Below are 19,197 nucleotides of genomic sequence, written 5' to 3' on the forward strand. Positions count from 1 at the left end.
TTCCTCCTAAAAATCTACACAGGATTTGCTTCCAGTTTTAATGTTACACTTTTTCACTTCACCTCACACACCTGCTTGAAGCCTCCTGATACTTCTGGGGGCTACCAGTAAGCAATCCAACAAAACCAAGGACATCCCTGGTCTCTGGGATGAGGTCCCAGTCCCTGTTGCTGTCTCACACTGAAGCACAAATTCCTGTTTTTTGTATTTGCTTGTTCGTTTTTCAGGGAAGGTAGAAGGGATGTGCCTGCATTTAAGAAAGCAAAAGGATAGAAAGAATGCTTGTGATTGTTAGCTCTGTTGGAGGGGAGACAAGAGAGCCTCTAAAGAAGTTGTTTCTGGTTTCTCAGTACATGGCTGAAATGCATCTTTGCTGCTGTTCAGGTTAATCACTAGATTCCAAACTGCACAAGAAGGAGACACATCCAAATGCTTATGGTGCAACGAAACAGGAATTATACTATTTGGGTAGATGGCAGGCAGAAAAGCTAGGTGTTTGCTTTCCCCCTCTCTACGTCATCAAAGGAAGACGATGGTCTGGCAGATGGAGACTTGTAATGTGGTGTATCAAGTTTGCCCTGATCATGAGTGTGGGGAGCACAGTGACAAGGGAGATCAGCTCCTGCTAGGAGAGCATCAGCAGCCACACTGCAGTGTTTGTGCACAGAGCAGGTGGCAGGAGGCAGCAGGAGACGCAAGTCAGGTCTGTATGGAGGCCAGCTGCTAAGTCATCTGCTCTGAGTCACGAGGAGCAGATTTCCCTGCTAGAGCACAAAGAGAAACCTGTGTCTTCTCTAACTCCACATCATGGCAAAATCAAGAATGGCATGTGAGTGAATATATAGATAGAAGTGTATATATATGTGTGTGTGTAAATCTATTAATGAGAGCTGTCCATGAGTGAAGAAAAGAGTAAGCAAGCTGAAGAAATGCTTAAGAAAAGCTATGGACTTAACATGCAGCACCTGGACTGTGCAGCCCTTCTCTCTGTTATCCCTTCTCCTTGCCTGCCCTTTTCTGATTTATGCGATCCTCCATTAAAATGCTGATCCATGTACCTGAAAGCACAAGATTCTCCCCAAAACCTTTGTTCAAAAAAGGGAGGAGCAACGTTTAAAAACAAGCTTTGAGTGCAGAATCAGAAAACTAGTATTAAATTTACATTTTATGCTATCTTTTCCTCTAAAGAGGCAGTACTTTTTGGTTACCAGCTAGCTGTACATGGTTTCTATCCTCTCCCATTAGGTAAACCTGCAGGCAGAGGTCCGGGGGGAGCTCCCTCACTGAGGGTACCAGACCAAGCCAGCTCTGCTTTATGCTGGTGTTCCCTACCGGAGCAATGATTCTGCCTTTCACCTGAATGAGTATATGCTGGTTTCCTGAATTAAAGTGAACAGTGCAGGCAAGTGGAAAGCCCATCTCCCATGTGACAGATTTTAGAAAGTATTTCACAATCAGTAGCAGTTAGAGACCACAGTCACTTTTAAAAGATCTGACACTAGCTTTTGTAAGGTCTGAGAGACACTTGACCAATTGCTGAAGCATCAAAGGTCTAGACATTTATGGTACTATTCTTTATGGATCTGTAGATCCCTGTGAATCTCCCTACTCTTCTTAGGTCACCTCTCTGGTGAATTAATGAAAGGCTGCCTGCTCCTTGTCACAGCCTTGCCCTCATAAGCCACCACTGGCCACAGATGGTGTTCTGTGGGCTGAAGCACAACACTTGGGCTGGCCTTGCTGCAAGCCCACGCCAGACACTGCTCTTGAGTTCTCCATGCAAATAGAATGGGTTATTAAAAATGGCATCAGCTTGAAAAAAACTGAAACATTTAAAAGGTACCATGAGTCACAAGGTTCCTCTCTGCAGACCTGCACTGTCGTGCTGACACCAACCTTCAGGCACTTTCAGCATCCACTTAGCAATGAAGTACAGGTGCTTGTAAATGGGTTAATATGTTAGTGCAAAGGGAAAACACAGACAGAGGGAATAATTAGCTCACTCTGTTCGTGTAGCCTCTTGACAGCTCTTACACATCTTGAATGGGCAACAGGAGAAACTCCTTGTGTGCTCTCTGCCCTGCTGTTTCATGAAGTTATATTGGTAGGCTGTGGTTTCAGAGAGGGCATAAGAATGAGGCTAAAATAACTCAGTGTAACAGAGAACTCTGATCAGTGGCAGAACTTCGTGGCAGCAGTGTTATAATTGCATCCTTTGGTATTTGTCACAGTGCTCTACTCATTAAGTTGCCTACGAAGAAATCAGTTTAACTGTCATTCCCCGAACAGATTTTACTGACTGTCTGGGAGAATTTTAACACAACGAAAGAGGGTATCTTGACATTTTTCTTTGCCACAGATTGGTATAAGCAGTGTTTAACTTCATCGCAAGGTACCAATATTGAGGTGAAATAAACAAAGCAATTGCATTTTGGTGGTATGCCTTCCCTTAGTCCTCTCAGTTTGGAAACAATGAAAAACTTCTTGTACGTACGAGGTAAGCCAGATCTGAAGCAGAGTAGATAAACTGCTATACTTCTGGGGATGCTGTGACTTTTAAACAGGATAAGGCTGTCCCTACGGATCCATCCCGCAAGCAATATATGGAAGCAATTACTCCTTCAGGAAAATATTTTTGTCACAAACCTAAGCTGTTACAGCGTACAAAGCTGTGAAAAGTTAAGTGACAAGCAATATGGACCCGGCAACATTACTCACCGCTCAAAATCAAGCGACAGTCATGCTTGTTCAGCGGCAATACCTGTCACAGCTGATGGCCTTGGTACCTGAAAGCAAGCCTGAATGGAAGCGGTAGTGTTCCTGGTGAGCAATATCCACTGAGAAAATGAACTCTACTTCAGGCTGCATCCCAGGTTTGCTTATTTGGATGAAATTCTAACACTGAGTGAAATTTTCTAAAGAATTTGCATCACCCAGGAGTATAAATCCCAATTTCAACATGAAAGAAATGTGGTAAATCAGTGTGGGCAGGAACTAGTGTCTTTTAACCGCCAGCTCGGTTACCTCCAAATTGCACAGCAGCCGGCTGGGGAAGAAGCTCCTGAGGCACTTGTGAAGGGGGCCTGAAATACTTTGGAAGATGTTATCCCAGAAGATGTCTTATTTATTCAGATATTCAGATTTATTATGGGATTTATAACTGCACATGTTGTGATAGCTGCACCGATTAGATCCCAGACTAATGAATCTGCACCCTGATTTACACATTTATTTAGGGCATGGCATTGCCAGATATTAAGCAGCCCCACCAGCTGCTGAATGCCCATCACACCACCATGGTTTGTAAGCACTGAACAGAGTTCAGTCCCTGCCCAGTACCTTTGAGAACAAGTACTGTATATTCAGTAATAGCAACAGAAATGCAATGCCATGTGGCTTTTCCAGTCATCACTCATGTCATCGTGTGTTATAATGCCCAATGAACTTGTGAACGTACAGGCACCTTAACATAAACTTTCTCTCAAAACTGGCATAACAGCAATCACAGAAGAAAGGTCTATTCCCCATCCATTAGGAAGAACGCGTTTGCACACAAAAGAAACGAAAAAGAAGGAAGTGACCATCAGCCCTTACAGACAATGGCAAAGCTGAGAAGTTACTGGCTTATTTCCTTTATTAAGCCCAAAATAACACTTTCAAAAATCCTGACTTCATGAATAAATCAAATGCCTTCATTAAAGAAACATTACTGCCATTTTCTATACTTTATTTTAAGGCATACAGAAAAATATTTAACAAATGGGTATGCAATTAAATGCCAGGGACTGCTAATTACAGCCCTCTTGAATGCCTTTGCAAAACAATGATACTCAATACAATATGTTAGAAAGGGTGGGGAAAAGAAAGAGGAAGCTGAAGACGATCTAATTCATGTTAGTGCAGATATATGCTTGCCTGTGGCTACAGGCTGCAAACAAGCCATCAGCGTAACCCAGAATGGCAGCCAAAGGATACTTTAGATTCACATCTTTGCTTCTGCTTCTCTAATTCATTTCCAAAACATTTCATCTCTAACTAATTATGGAGTTTAATGACAGAATGTGAAAGACTGGCTCAGGTTTCAGGCCATTCCAGCAGAGTTTTAATGATACATTACATCCTTCAGGTTGCAGAACCTTTATGTGCTTAGCCATGATTTATCAGCCCTGGCAGAGGCAGGTACTTCAAAGGCAACCTTATATAAAAAATAAATTCTGCCTTTGCCAAGCATTGGAAAAAGCACTGAATTAAATTTAAAAATCAATTCCTACAGACAAGAGAGTCATAAAAACTCAGTGGGCTTGTCTATTTGGCCAACAGGCACAAAATCATGAAAGTACAATTTTGTAATCAATAGTAGCAATACAGTGTATGTTTTTTGATTGGAAAAAATTAAAGATGCCAAAACAACATTGATAAATACTTAGGCTGATTTGTGACAGTCCCATTAAGCAGAAACACAACATGCATTTTGATGAATTTCCAACTAGTTTATGTCATACTATACTTTTTATTTTTCAAAAAAGAATATTAAAACTATTATAAGCTTTGTCACCTGCTGTAAGGCAGAATGATGTATTTTATTCACTGCACATTTCATTTGTGAGGCAAAAAAGCATAATTTACTTCTTTATAAAAGGGAAATATATATAACTATATATATATAATTTTATTGGTATTAACATAATGCAATACCATACATTGAGCAAACAGAAAGAAAACATTTCAAAATACATTTTTAAAAGTATCTCCCCGTAAGATAGTATGAAATATCAAGTAATTAGCATTAACATTATTACAATACACCCTTAGCCAAATATATTAAGGAAAATCCACATTCTAACCACAGAGATAGAGGCAAACATCAACCCATAGGGGACTCAGAACATAATGATAAATACAATATCTGCATCTACTTTGAGTGACATCCAGACGAATACTGGCCCCCAAACAGCCCTCTGGAGTCGGGGTGTTATACAGAGAATACTTTGTGCCTGCTTCTCCAGGCAGCATCACTCACATGTTTAACTCCTAGAAGATAAAGAGGAACTGAAGAGTTTATCTGCAGAGTATAAGAAATCTCAGCGTGAGGTATCTTCTCCATCATCATCCAAACCAGTGTCAGTGTACCCTCCGGTAATGCGTTACAAATCATTAGAGAAATAGAAGTCTCTGAAAGGTCTGCGCACACCTTCACTTGACAGAATACACTTAGTTTAGCATGATACAGTAAGGTAGCATCCTTCACACTAGTGTGAAGGATGCTTAAATGGCACAATCTGTCTAGTTGGCCTGAATGGATTCACTGCAGTTCAGTAAAAGCAACAGGATTTTAGTGTTACCATGGCCGAATCCCTCTTTAATTCCTCGAGGTCTGCAGAACAAAACTGAGTGACATCAAAGCCCTTCCCCTGTCAAGACCCTCTTCCCCTTCCGTTCTCCCATGCGGGGCAGTATTTTCTGCAAATGTGCTCCGTGTAGCAGATCTGACCTTGTGCCTAGTCCCATTGTGGAAAGGATGCATTCTTCAAAAGAGTGGCCATGCCCTTGACACCTTCCTGGAGGCCTCATATCCAGGCATGTGGTTGTCTACGCTTTAACAGGTCTAGTCTCTTTTATAAACACCAATGTTATTCAAGAAGAATTGACTTTCTGAACGGAGGCCATTAGGTGTCTTGCAAGAGGCTGAAGTTGAGTCTCCGTCGTGCCAATCGCTAATGATAAGTTTATCAACCTTTGAGTCCAATCGGTTCAGTGCCAAGAGAAGTGGATCCGATTTGACATGGAGAGGTGCTATCAACTCTCGCAGTGTATTAGCCTAATACGATAAAGCAGTGATACAATATGTTGAGAGAACGGTGATGTGCCATTATTTCCATATCATATTAGTATATTAGAATTACTATCATGCAAACAAGAGCAAATAGCAAATCTGGCATACAGTTGCAGCACTACAGAGCTTTTCTAATCTGCATGCACGTATGCTTGTGAGGACAGAAACATGGCACTGTTTCGGTATGACATCTTGTCCCATCAAAAGAGGTATTTAGGGCGGAAAGTTACATATTTGCTTTTTGTAGATACGTTTGGAGAAAAAAACAACAACAAAAAAACCCACAAACCAACCAAGCAAAACAGAACAAAGACTAATTAAGAAAAAAATAATCGAGAACAATACACATCCTAAGCAACTTGGGTTGGTTTCCTCTGTACTTAAAAGACATGAACTCATTTGGAAACACTGGAAAAGGGTCACATGAATGAGGAGAAAGAAAGCAAAGAATGTGCCCAAAATCCACCAAACATGCTATGAGCACAGAAAGATACCCTGTCAGCAGCTTATGTTCGAAATAGACACAATGCAATCTGTTTCTTTTTGTTATTTTAGCTGGCAATCTAGTACTGTGACACTTCAGATGAAGGGCAAGATTGAGTAGGAAATCAGCTGACTTTCAAACCATGCTGACATCCAAAAGATAGGACTTGAGAACTCACGAATCTTTGAGGACTCGTGTTAGCAAAGAAAAGAGAAAGAGAGAGGTGAAATAAACAGCATGTTGCTAAGTTGTTTACTGAAGAGTTTTTTGTGTATTTGTGCAGTCTCTGCACACAGGGCAGTTTCAAAAGCCCAGCTGGTTTCAGCACATACCCTATTTTGCTGTGAATTATACTTATTTGTAATAAAGTATGAATCTTTCCATGATTCTCAAAATCCACTGTTTTCAGATCTCAGATAGGAAAAGCTGTGGGATATTTTGTTTTTTAAAAGAAACAAAAAACAAGCCTCACTTTGGGAAAGAGTTCAACTAGGCCAAGTATAAAGATGTAAAAATTACATCCAATTTAATTGTTGAGACTTGTTTATCCCTTGTTAAGGAATTTACTTTTTCAAAAGGCAGGATGAAGAAGGAAGGAAAATACTAAGCTTTGTCATTTTTACTCCTGAGGATATCTGGAAAGGTCAAGAAGAGCAAAAAACTATGTTGTCTCAGTGACAGAAGGCACCAGGTGGAAAGAATTCCAGATAGAAACACTGGTGCCATTTAGTCCACCCATGGCAGCAACTGGAAAATGGGTTTTCAAAGAGGTATGCTGTGAGCAATGCTGCAGAGCTCAAAGGAAATTCAGTCTCTTCTGAACTTCATAGCTTTCCTGGGAATTCTGTGTGTTAACAGGGAGAGGAGGTTGAACAAGGGAGAGGAAAATAAGTTTATATAACTATGTCCTAAGAATAACAGTCAAGAGACAATTTTACATAACTTATGATTTTAAACAGGGAACATTTGATTATACAACTGAAATGAAAACAAACAAGCAAACAAATAAACACAAAAGAAAATTAAACCCAAACCCAACCCCAAACCAAACCCTTGAGAAACAAAAGCACATTGCAGGACTGATGGAGTTGTGAAGAAAGGAGGCTCAGCAGACTGCAAAAGAGAATGCTTTTCACATTTTAGCCTATTTTATAATGCTAACAGTCACGGTGTTTGAAGTAACAGTCTTGGATTTGCTTGGAAAAGGGCACTAAGAGAAAGTGGATCCTGCAGCCTCATAGATGTCACTTCTGCAGCTTCAGGAGATCCAGGTGTCTCACGGTTGCTGTTTCTATAACTTCAGCTCTAAAAACTCAGAAAGTTTGGTTTCCTGTAGGAAGGTAGATTTGGACAAAAGAAACTCCTCTTTTCATGAAACAGGGTGGCTATGAAATAAACAAGGGGTGTTTTCATTAGGATGTTATTAAGCAAACATCCCAACCCTGCTCTTCCACACGTCTTGCTGAAGCTAGTTGAAGGATGTATCGAAGAACTATGCTACCTTCATGGGCTGGCGGGACAGGATGGTTTTTATGTACCTAAAATCCAACTACACTTTGCATGAGAAGATGACTACTTCTGAAAGAAATCCTGCTGATAAGACATTGTTTTGAGAAGGCTGTTCAGTAATATTGCTAAGGTCTTTGTAGCATGATTGTTAAATACCGCTAATTTTGCTATGGCCCAGTTTGGATTATCCACAATGTACATTAACAGCCTTTCATTAGGACCTCTTAAGATAAGTAGTAGTAGACACAAGCCTATTTATCTGAAGGTGAATATAATTAACAGGCACACTTGAGGTTTTCTAAATCGATTTTCTTATTATTTTTACTCATAGAAAGCAACTGTACAATATTTCTATTAGGGTAGATGCACACTTAGAGTTTAGAAATTCTGCCTATCGGTAGAAATGTTACATTGACTTATCATTCTAAAATATACATTAGCAAAACGATTTCAGTAAAATCCAGCATGTGGTTCCCTTTTCAGCCTAGAGTTGTTCTAAGTTTGTTTTAAAGGAGAACAAATACAAGTAACAAGTAATGTGACTTTGGATGGATACTTATCAACACTACAATTTATGAAACTGATGAGACTTGCAAACATTTTGAAAAATAAACCAATTCTCATTCACATACAAAAATGAATTCAAGCCTATGAAAAAAATGAAGTAATATTATTGCATTTATTAATTAATTTATGCTTGTATTATGAGAAGAGCTGTATGGCAAATGACTTTCTCAGAGAGGTTGTAGAAAAAAAAACCTGCCTGCTGTAAATTGTCACACATATCTTCAGCAAATATAATAAGATGTAAGGACTCCTGTGTCTGAGCAAACCTGTATCAATGGGAGGCCCTTTACCCACCAACAGTTGTGTGAGAGAATCAGGGCTGGGATCAACCCAAGCAAGAACTAAAGGATGTGCTGCAGGCTTCTTCAGCCATGCCAGCATGTCTCAATACTCAAGAGAAATGTAAGCATAGGAAAGGAGAAATTTCTCACTTGAGAGAAATATTTGAGTCACAGCCAATAAGGAATAAGGACGTGGAAGGTGAAACAACTATTTATTTCCCTCTGTTTGAGATCTGTTTATAAATAATGAAGTCACATCAGTAGTCACTAATCAGATTTAAGTTAGGGTTTTCAATTCGATTTTTTTATTTTTTAAAGAAAGTAGATACCATTTTACTGCTGCCACTTGAGAGTATACTTCCTTACACTTCCTCATAGAATGGCTTGGGTTGAAAGGAATCTCAAAAATCAACAAGTTCCAAGCTCCCTGCCACGGGCAGGACTGCCAGCCGGTAGATCAAACACTAGACCAGGGTGTCTAGGAACCCACCCAACCTCGCCTTGAACACCTCCAAGGATGGGGCATCCACAATGTCTCTGGGTAGCCTGTGGCAGTGCTTCACCATACTCTCTGTGAACATTGTTATGAATGAACAGAACGTTCACATTATTTATGTTGTCTAAGGTGAGTACAAGATGCCTAGTTATAACACGGTTAAATTGATGGTAAATTTGCTTTTCAGAGAAGGATGTGGTTAAATGATAACAGGTTAGCAAACTTTTGAAGTAAGCGTTATAGTTTTAGGAAAAAAACCTCCTACTTCCCATCTATAGAGCAAATCAGTTAAACTGTAACTGTATTTGTAATCTCTTTGCTTTCCTTCACCTGTACCCAATTTTGTGTACAAATTTCTACATCTGCCTATATATGCATAAGAGATACAAAATAACTTTGACAAGAAGCTCTTAAGTAGTGTCTATCTAGTCCAACAATGAAGCACGTCTGGTACAGTGTTTCCCTGAAGGTAAATGCTACACTTGAGCTACCACACTCTGAACAGAGAATGAACACAAACACGAAGAGGGAAACATCCTTCCCCATTTTCCACAGAATGCTACTTGGCTGCTTCTGTTGTAAGTCCAGTGGCAGCTACTGGGATGCTAGGAGGTCTGGGGATGCAGCTAGATGTTGTTTGACTTCCGTGGAGGAATGCTGGCAGATTTACAAACTATTCCTTGCTCAGCAAAGGAAAGCAGATAGTGCCTTCAGGACTGCTTGGGTCACAGAGAGAGTGCCATGCAGAAGGTTGGGATGGCACATCAATGCAGCCCCTGGCACTATACTCCAAAGCAACATATCTGCCATTTGTCATGTGAGAAGTCAAGTTTGATGTGGGAGGCAGTAATGGAAGTCACTCAGTACTCTGCTGGATACTTGAGCTACTGCAGTGAACTATGTGAAGCATGACTAACACAGAAATATGCTATCTACAAGTAGCAAGTTCCATTTTCCCAGCACTACTGTATAGGCTTTAGTGCCCTTTGTGTCCCCACTGAGCTAAAAGTGACAACAAAAGAACACCAGGACCACAAATACTGTACAAGAAAGCACCATGATGAGAAAGCAGGAGTTGGGAGCAGGGAGGACAGGTGGCATGCCAAAGCACATACAGCCTCCAGCAGTGAGCGGTTCCTGCCTGAGCACTGCTCTCAGCCTGGTGAGCAGAAGGCAGCACAAGAAATGACAGGGTTCTCATCTACAGGGTATTTTTTTCCCTTTCAACACAGTATTTCTAAAGATGCAAATACACCCTTGCTCTCCCAGTATGCATTTCATACACTATACTTATAGCTAAATAACCTTCTACCCACTCAGTACTAATGAATTAAAAAAAACAACAAAAAAACAACCCATACAATTCAACACAAAAAAAAGCAAAAACCCACTAGTGTTAAAAGGAAGAGCAGTTGGAGAAAATTCATAGCTAAGGTTATCTTACACATTACAGCACCACACCACTAACAGATTTATTAATAGAATAGTATTATTCTCTACATGACCTTGTCTGAAGCTTTGCACGCGTACACTGAGTCCAATCTAGTTCATCTTACATGCAGAAAAGATCTATAAGCCCATTATACTCATGATGCTTTTTCCAAACTCCTCTAAGCCTTGTACTTGGGGACAGCACCACATGCAGCCATCACATTGGTGCTTCATTCAAAGCATTCTAAACGCTCTGTGAAGGTCTGAAACAAGCAGCCAAGGACCTGGATGCTTCTGGTCACATCTCTCAAACACCTATAAACCATCTTTCTTCACTACTTTCTGCCAAAGTAGTACTTAACACAGGTATGTCAAAGAAGTTTACTAACGAACATGCATTTGTTTACCTGTGTTGTTTCTGTAAGTGACAGAAGGGGTTTTTTTTAATGATATTACTAGAGTCCATGTATTATTTACTGTTTCTTTATGGAGGTTTTATTAAGTGATGAACTTCCAACTTACTTGACAAACAAGGATGATACCAGTGTTGGTAGCTAAGTACCTAATGAAGTAGTGCCACTCATCCATAGGGGCCCCATTTTTGGTTCGCCTTCTGGTATGTGTGCTTGTTGTTCCTTCAAATGTGCCGAGCTGGATGATCAAATTATTGGTTCATACTATAATATATTACTACAAATTCTGCCCATGTTATGTCCTTCCATAGTAGATATATTTCAGAGTTATTCTTGTGCTCTATAGGTCTCTTTCTAATCCTGTAAAACTCATTTGGTTTGTTACTGAGGTCTTACTGGAGTTAGAGTCCACAACTCCAAGGCTGAGCAGTCTAAGCTATGGCTCTGTCAGAAGTCACCAATTATTTTTGTGGAATACTTTCTGTTATTACTGTTATAAACCAACATAAACCACTGCTCCCAGACAAAGGACATCCTCTAATTCGGGACAAAAACAAGTGAGACTATAGAAAATTTTAAAAAACATCCACTGTTATAAGAATAAAAAGAAAAACATGCTTCATTCTTTTAGAAGGGGGAAAAGACATGTGGTTGAAAAATCATGGTCAAGTGATAAAAAGCAGCTGGCTAAGTTTCTTACAAAATACAGTAATTTACATAATTTTATAAATGTTTGGAGATGGAAGATATAATCAGGAGTTAAGTATCCCAACGCACAGTTCATGAATTCTGTGAATGTTATTCAAATTTCTGTATATTGTAACACTTTAATTGCTGCATTACACTGGAGTCATAGAATGGTTTGGGTCGGAAGGGATACTTAAGATCATCTAGTTCCAACCCCCTTGCTATAGGCAGGGGCACCTCCCTCTAGACAAGGTTGCTTAAAGCCCCATCCAGCCTGGCCTTGAATGCTTCCAGGAGGGGGAATTCACAACCTCAGTGGGCAACAAATAACTTACATGTTTCTATGGGACAAGCCTCATCCAACAGAAGTCAATTTTGTACTCAAAACACGTGCAGCATTAGGTATACACCTAAAGGCAAGATTCCTTTCAACCCAATTCTTCCTACTCTCATAAGTTAAGATTAGTCAGGCTATGGTTGCAATGGAATGTAAAGCTGAATTTAATCTACTAAACCTCCTGCATGATTAATGCTGGGAGCAGCTTGGAAAGGCACATCTTTATTTCCTCATCATGAAGCAGGAACTGTAGAATTTGTTGTCCAGTGAAACAGTTACTATAAGAAAAAAATGTGCACTTTACTTCCTAACTAATGCTTTGGATTTCAATACTAAAAGAAAAAAAAAAAAGAAAAAAAAGAAAAAAAAGAAAAAAAAAAGGAGTAAGTAATGTATTACCTTTTTGGTTTTTTAATAATCCATTTTTTCAATATGAAATACTCAAAAAGAACTCATCTAGTGGGTGACAACCCTGCCTGCGGCAAGGGAGTTGGAACAAGATGATCTTTAAGGTCCATTCCACCCAAGCCACTCTGTGATTCTATGAACTGGTTCGATTATCATAACAGACTATTCTCTGTATCACTGTTAGAAGCAGCATATTTCTTGGAAATTTTATACATTCGTTTGCTTGGGGCTTTCAAGTGAAACAGAAATGCCTAGAATTAATTATATCATGTCAAATTTAAGCGTTTAGCTCTGAGCAGTAGAGACCACTTTAGATAAAGAAGAATTTAATACACGCAGCATTGTAACTGCTCTTTCTGACTGTGCTTCCCATACTGACAATAGAAATAGTGGCTCGCTGACAAATTCCCTTGTATGATTAAATAAGTCGGGGACAGAGTGCTATGTCCTCATTGTCTGCCGACATCCACAGGGGACCACAATGCTGCTTTTCATTGTTGCCTACGATCTCTTATCAGAGTGGGTCAATAACAGGAACAGATCAGATATATTTTATGTTATTGATGTCGCTGGGTTGTTAAGGTACAGTGAGCAGGCTCAGCAAAAAGCAGCATCTCCCTTTTCCTGCCCATATTCTGCTGAGGTTCTTGAGGAGCTTCTGTCACAAATCCCAACATGAACGCTGCTGAGGCCTGCCCAGCTTGGGGAATCTGGGAGGCAGACTGTGATCGTTAGGCTCACACTGACATACGTTAATGAAGTTTGGTACTCACTGCAGAAGCGCACACAAAACAGTCTACTGGTTACTCATCTAGTATGGCCATCAAATCAAATTCTGACCACCTCTCATTCCCGTCTGGTTGTGCTACACTTAACAGAGGCATTCCATTCTCTCTCCTCATGCATTAATATGTATTTGATAGTTAACTCAGCTTGCCTGCCTGTTGCCAGGCAAGTCACACCGTTCTGCTCCAACTGTTTTTGATTCAGTCAGGTCTCTTCCAGTCTCCAGGAGAACCGTATTCAGCAAAACAAACAAACAAACACCAACCAAACCAAACAAAACAAAACACATTATCAGAGCTAACCCCCTCACTCTGAGAAATACTGCACAAAATCAGCATATATAAAGAAATTCCTGTTAGAAACCTTGCCTCTAACACACCCGGTTTCTGTAAAGACATGGCAGAAATCTCCTCTCCTGTTTTAAAAGAATGATTCGGCTACTTTCTCAGGGGTTACAATGCCCTGAAAACCCATCAGATCAGTGCAGCAGTTAGCTGTTTGCTTTGCAGCAATGAATTCAGTACCTACTTGGGAACATAAAATGAAGAATTAATGATAACATTTTTCACATCCGGTGGATACTGGAAGAATGAATTTTCATCTAGCGATTTATTTATTTATTTTAGTGAGAATAATTATCTCTAACTAAAAAGCTTACACGTAAAGGTTTTATGTAAGGTATCCTTACGGCAAGCCAAACATTGCTATATTTTTTGCTTACAATTGCTTGTATATTTTTAACATGCAAGAGCTATTTGCAGAAATGCTCTGTTTTCTTTCTTTAGTATAATATCTTAAGACTATTATCTTCCAAAAATGCACTCACCAGTGTAATTAGAGGAAATCATAGTTGAACAGGGATTTCATTGGGCTAAAGGCTCCTCTTACAGGAGTCAAATGCTGAAAATGTCAGAAGTCTCCCAGTGTATTTCTACTTTAAAGATAGCAACAAATAACACATTTTAAATTACTTTAAATCCCTGAACGTGCTACAGTGAATATTACTTCTTTAATGGGATAGCAACGCTTCACACTAGCTAAGAAAGTAATTCTATGCAGAAAAAAAGCAAAATAATTAAAGGAACCTTTCGTCATATCATCTTTGTATTCAAGCACCTGGTTCATTCAAAAAAGCACGAGGCAGCCATTTATGGCAAAGTGGAGGTGGAGGAAAGTAGACAGGAGGGGATACGATGTTCTCAGTGAAGGGCAGAGCCCTGCTCCTGCCTCCCACCCTGACCAGTGGGCTCTGGGGGATCCCTGCTGTCCTCCTGGGATGATGCAACATCTCACAGGGCCTATTGGCATAGCCACACTGGCACCCATATACCAGTTCCCCTTTTCCTGCAAAATCTCTTCTAGCCAGCACTTCACAAAAGCTTTGGAGATGTCAAAAATGTTGTTCTTTCTCAAGAGCATGAAAATAATAATCTGATGACTTTTAACTGGAAATTAGAGGGCTGTTTTAGTAACTGCATTGCTGCACTTGTTCCTGATGTCCAATCAGAGATTTCAAGTTATTAGAAGGGAAAATATCCATGTAAGGGGAACCAGATTATAACAGACTTCTTATTAATTCTCCTATGGACTGCAAAGCCACAAGTGCAGAATATTTTTTAATGATTTCAAAGCAACTTCCTGAAAAACAGAGAACTTGGGATATTTGGCTTCTTCTTCTGAGTAAATACAGAAAGACAAGGCATATAACATTAAAATACTGCATGATAATATGTCACATACTGAAGGGTTTATGCTGTTCTAGCCTTCTCGTCTAAAAAAAGCAGTGAACAGGTAGAGATATGAGCAGGTAGGATTATTGGTGGTATGCAAGGTTTTTCCTGCAAAGGTCCAACTGAACAGTCTAAAACTGTTTAAAACTTGATCCCTACAGACAAGAGACATAAGAAATCTATAGTCAGGAGCACATACATGCAGTAGGTAAACAGAGAAAAAGGTTGATTGTTGCCTCTTCCATTACTGGGAATGTCTGAAAGTTTGGGTGGAAAATTCAAAACTAACCAAAAGGCAAGCTTTTCTCTCCAACCTGTAAGTCAGGCAATTCCTTTTCACCATGTGATGTGGCTAAAAGTGCAGCTAATTTCAAAAGCAGTAAAACTACTTGAGGGAAGAACGACCCATCAAGAGCTACAAGCAAGATGCTTTTAACTCTTCCGGAGAAAAATGCTTTCAGGCACTATTCAAGGCAGGTTGTTGAAATGTGAAAATGAAACCTGAGGCTCAAAACTCTACAGCTGCTCTTCAGAAGCAACCACCTGCAGGGTTTTTGTTTGTTTATTTTTAACTGAAAATAGCTAAGAGTCTGAGATCTGGTACAGAATTTCACAGATCAACATTTGGTCAATTTTTACTGAGCCCACATCTGCTGTGCAGAATGGGAAAGTTATTTCTCAAGAAAAAATAGCAAAAAAAACAAGCTTACTGAGTTCTTAATTCTGCAAGGATTACTTTTTCTTTTTTTTTCTTTCTTTCTTTCTTTTTTTTTTTTTAAGTAGAAAGTAAACAAGAAAGTGACCTTGCTTGTATCTGATATATTAAAGTTTTTACTATTGTTACAGAGGCAACAAAGTTCAGTGTGTACTATAAGATGCATTTATTTAAAAACTCTGTGGAAAAGTAAGAACATTCTAAATTTAATTTCCTTATGAGAAAGTAGACAGGAAGGTAGGAATGGCCAAGAGGGTTTTTTTTTTTTTTCTGTTTGCATTAATGTTTTGAGGGGCACCATATCAGCACAACTACTGGTAATGAAATAAAAGTTGATGGCTACAATTTACATAATGGGTTCTCAGAAAATTTTCTCCACGAACTCTGAAATACAGTAAGCACATGGCCAGCTATATACTTTTGATCATTTATAATACTAGCTACAGCAACTGCTAAATATGAACAACTACAAGCTGAAGAAATAATAATAAAAAGGACAATATATGAAACAAGCTTATGCCTTCATCTTTTAAAATATCTACTCCATTTCAATATGGTACAAATGAGTAAGTCACCTGAAGAAAAAGTCTCACCAGAGGTTTCTACTCATGGTTTTCAAAGACATGAGTTAAGGGAGCAGTATGAGAAAGTTTATGACCTCATCATGAGGTTATGCTGCATTCTCCCCCTTGGAGAATAACTTGGGCTGAGGAAATAGTTTGATGTGATGGTGCAGCTCACTGGAACATGGTCCCAACATAAAGAACACTCATTTCAATCCCTGCGCAGCATGCTAAGCTGTGAACCAAAGGCAAACACAGCATGATTGCATTTACAGTAGATTTTCTTGTAAGAGAAATCAAGCCAAAATGTTCTTAAAAAAAATATGTATATATATATATATGTATATATATATATAATAATCAGGGAAAAGATTCATAACATCATCATTTCCTAGTCTTCAGGCTCTTGCCTCCATCTCACCCAGTACTGTGTTTTACCTGCTCTTCCTCAGACACCCTGATATTTCCTGTCCATTCTCAATAAGCACTACAGATCATGGAATGTGAAAAGTAGCTGCTTCCTATCCTATTGTGTAGGTAAGCTAATCCTCTGCCACTGTGATGGGGCCTGCTTTTCTTTCTTTGTTCATCTCCTAACTCTGAGCAACCTCATCTCTCTCAGTGTTCTGGAGAACAGTGATGCTCAGGAACATGCATGGTGTCCAGGCAGCGGTGCTAGAAGCACCAAAACTGAGTGAAATATTAAATCTCTCCTGCTTCTGTCCTCCTCTGAGTAGGCGTCCATAGGTGTCCCCTGGCTCTGAGGGACAGTGCTGGCTGCTCACAGCCTTCTGTCTGTAGCCTCAGCCTCTTACATGAAGCCTCCTCTAAAGGTCAGAAATAATATAATTGATAAAGAAATAAAACTAATCAAATGCTATTTTCTAAAATGACTTAAAACCTGCCTTGTCTTTCAAGAGACTTTTTATTCTTGATATAAATCCCATAATCTTGTTCAGCCACAACATGTACAAGCACAGAAAATCATCCTTTAAGAATGGAGGAAGGCAAGAGGGTGGCTGACATTTTTGATTTTCCTTAACTGTAAAAAACATATCCAAATTGTGAGTCTCACTTTTTCACTGTATGAAAACCTGACACTTCCTTCCACGTTCTAAAAATTATTAAAAAATGAGCTGAAGAGGAAAATAATTTTTTAGGTCTCATATTCACCAATTCTCATGTACTCTATAGTAACTAGTTTGCACACACTGGAAACGGTGTGCTAATTGGAAGCAGCCCACTGCAGTGAGCCCCTCGTATTCTGAGCCATGTCTGCCACTGCTGCGTGCAAGCAAATTGCAGGGGCCCCCTCAAGCCAGCTGACTGCACCCCAAATTTGAGTTTCATTTCACCTAGAACTGAATTTGCAATGATCCCTAATGAGTTTTATTACTTATTTAGCCTTGATGAATAATGAGATCAAAGTAAACTTCCTCCCTATCCAAGCATTCCCAGGGGTTCTCTAGAGCATTAGTTTTTCCTCTCTGCCTTGCAGGCTCCGCTCTCAACTATGGGAAATAGAATCATAGAATCATTAAGGTTGGAAAAGAACACAAAGATCATCAAGACCAACCTCAACTCATCCCCACCAACCACATCCTTCAGTGCCACATCCACGCAGTTTTTGAATGCCTCCAGGGACAGTGACTCCACCACCTCCTTGGGGAACCTGTTCCAGTGCCTCATTACTCTTCTAGAGATGAATTTTTTTCTAATATCCAACCTGAACTCTCCCCCCCAGCGCAACTTGAAGCCATTCCCTCTCGTTATATGCGGAAGAAAAGGCTGACTGCCACTTCGCTACAACCTCCTTTCAGGCAGCTGTAGAATCTCTCCTTACGCCGCCCAAAGGCAAGCATTGCCTATGTGCTGCAAGTGCCAGTGCAAAAGATCAGAACCTAAAATGGTCCCCAAAGCTTTTCTTGTACTCAGAGGAAAAATCAGCACACCCAGAGACTATTGTTTGCGCTTTATTTTGGATGCCAGTTTCTCCCCTAGGATGGGAACCCAAGCTCAGCTCAGCTTTGGACAAAAATCATACCCTGTGTACAGGTCTTGGCATACTACTATCTGATCTCTGCTCACCCCTGAATTTACAACCAGGAAAAATCTCTCTCGTGAGGCTTGTTTAATTTCAACTCCTCGATTCCTGAAAATTTTTACTGGATTAAATCAATATGTCAAAAACAGGCAGAAATATGTTTTTAAATCAAAGATTTTTGGCAGCACTTCTCATTTTCTAATGATAACTCAAATGCACTTAAACAAATCAATAGTGATATTTAGTATTTTGAAAGGACAAATTTTATGCTTCAGTAACCCAAAAGAGAAGAAATAATAAGCTGTTATTATTTGGTGTTAGAAGTACTCAGTTTTGTGGAGGCAGAAAATAACCATCCTATTTAACATGCAGCCATTTTCTTATGTAAATACTGCAAAATCCTGCAGAGAACTTTTTTCGTATTTTGCATATGACATCATACTACTTAATATCATTGCACTTGATGCTGTGATATGGGAGTGTAAAATCATCAACAAGATCCAAACTCACAAAGTGGGGCCAGAAAGGAGACAAACTATCTTCCAGCTTTTTAACAACAATTTTCCAAAACAAAACTAGAAACCTATTTTTTTTTTTTTATATTTAATGAGAACTGAGATCTTTGCAAAATTATCTGATTGCAAGACTTTTCTTTCTTTTATTTTTTTCCCAAATAAAGTACTATCTTATCATGACATTTATTTCACAAGAACTACTTGATATTGAAAAACAGTAGGAAAAGTTGCAAATAAACACCATATGATTAGTATAAACTCTGAGCATTAAGTTCTCTAGAGACTGAAGAAATTCCCATCTGACAAAAGGATGAGCCTTCACTTCCCACTCATCTCCAGGTAACACCCCCCTTTGCCATTCAGATGCAGATCCACAAACACAAAAGTGGGAGGAAAAA

At 39.4% G+C, this 19,197-nt stretch overlaps 1 protein-coding gene across 4 annotated transcripts in view; it reads right to left on the minus strand.

The window, feature by feature from the left end:
• Window positions 1-19,197, minus strand: part of CNKSR2 (connector enhancer of kinase suppressor of Ras 2) — a 203,204-nt gene that overhangs the window by 8,253 nt on the left and 175,754 nt on the right. Inside the window, exon 21 of one of the 4 annotated variants that reach the window (XM_090124645.1) lies at window positions 4,759-5,818. The exons of the other annotated variants lie outside the window; for them this stretch is intronic. Within the exon in view, the coding sequence (XP_089980771.1) occupies window positions 5,814-5,818 (5 nt within the window). The 3' untranslated portion in view covers window positions 4,759-5,813. Of the gene's footprint in view, window positions 1-4,758; window positions 5,819-19,197 lie in introns of those variants that run through there. 4 annotated transcript variants of the gene reach the window in all.

This window comes from Phasianus colchicus, chromosome 1 (genome assembly GCF_987193195.1).
Source record: "Phasianus colchicus chromosome 1, bPhaCol1.hap1.1, whole genome shotgun sequence".
Taxonomy (NCBI): Eukaryota; Metazoa; Chordata; class Aves; order Galliformes; family Phasianidae; genus Phasianus; species Phasianus colchicus.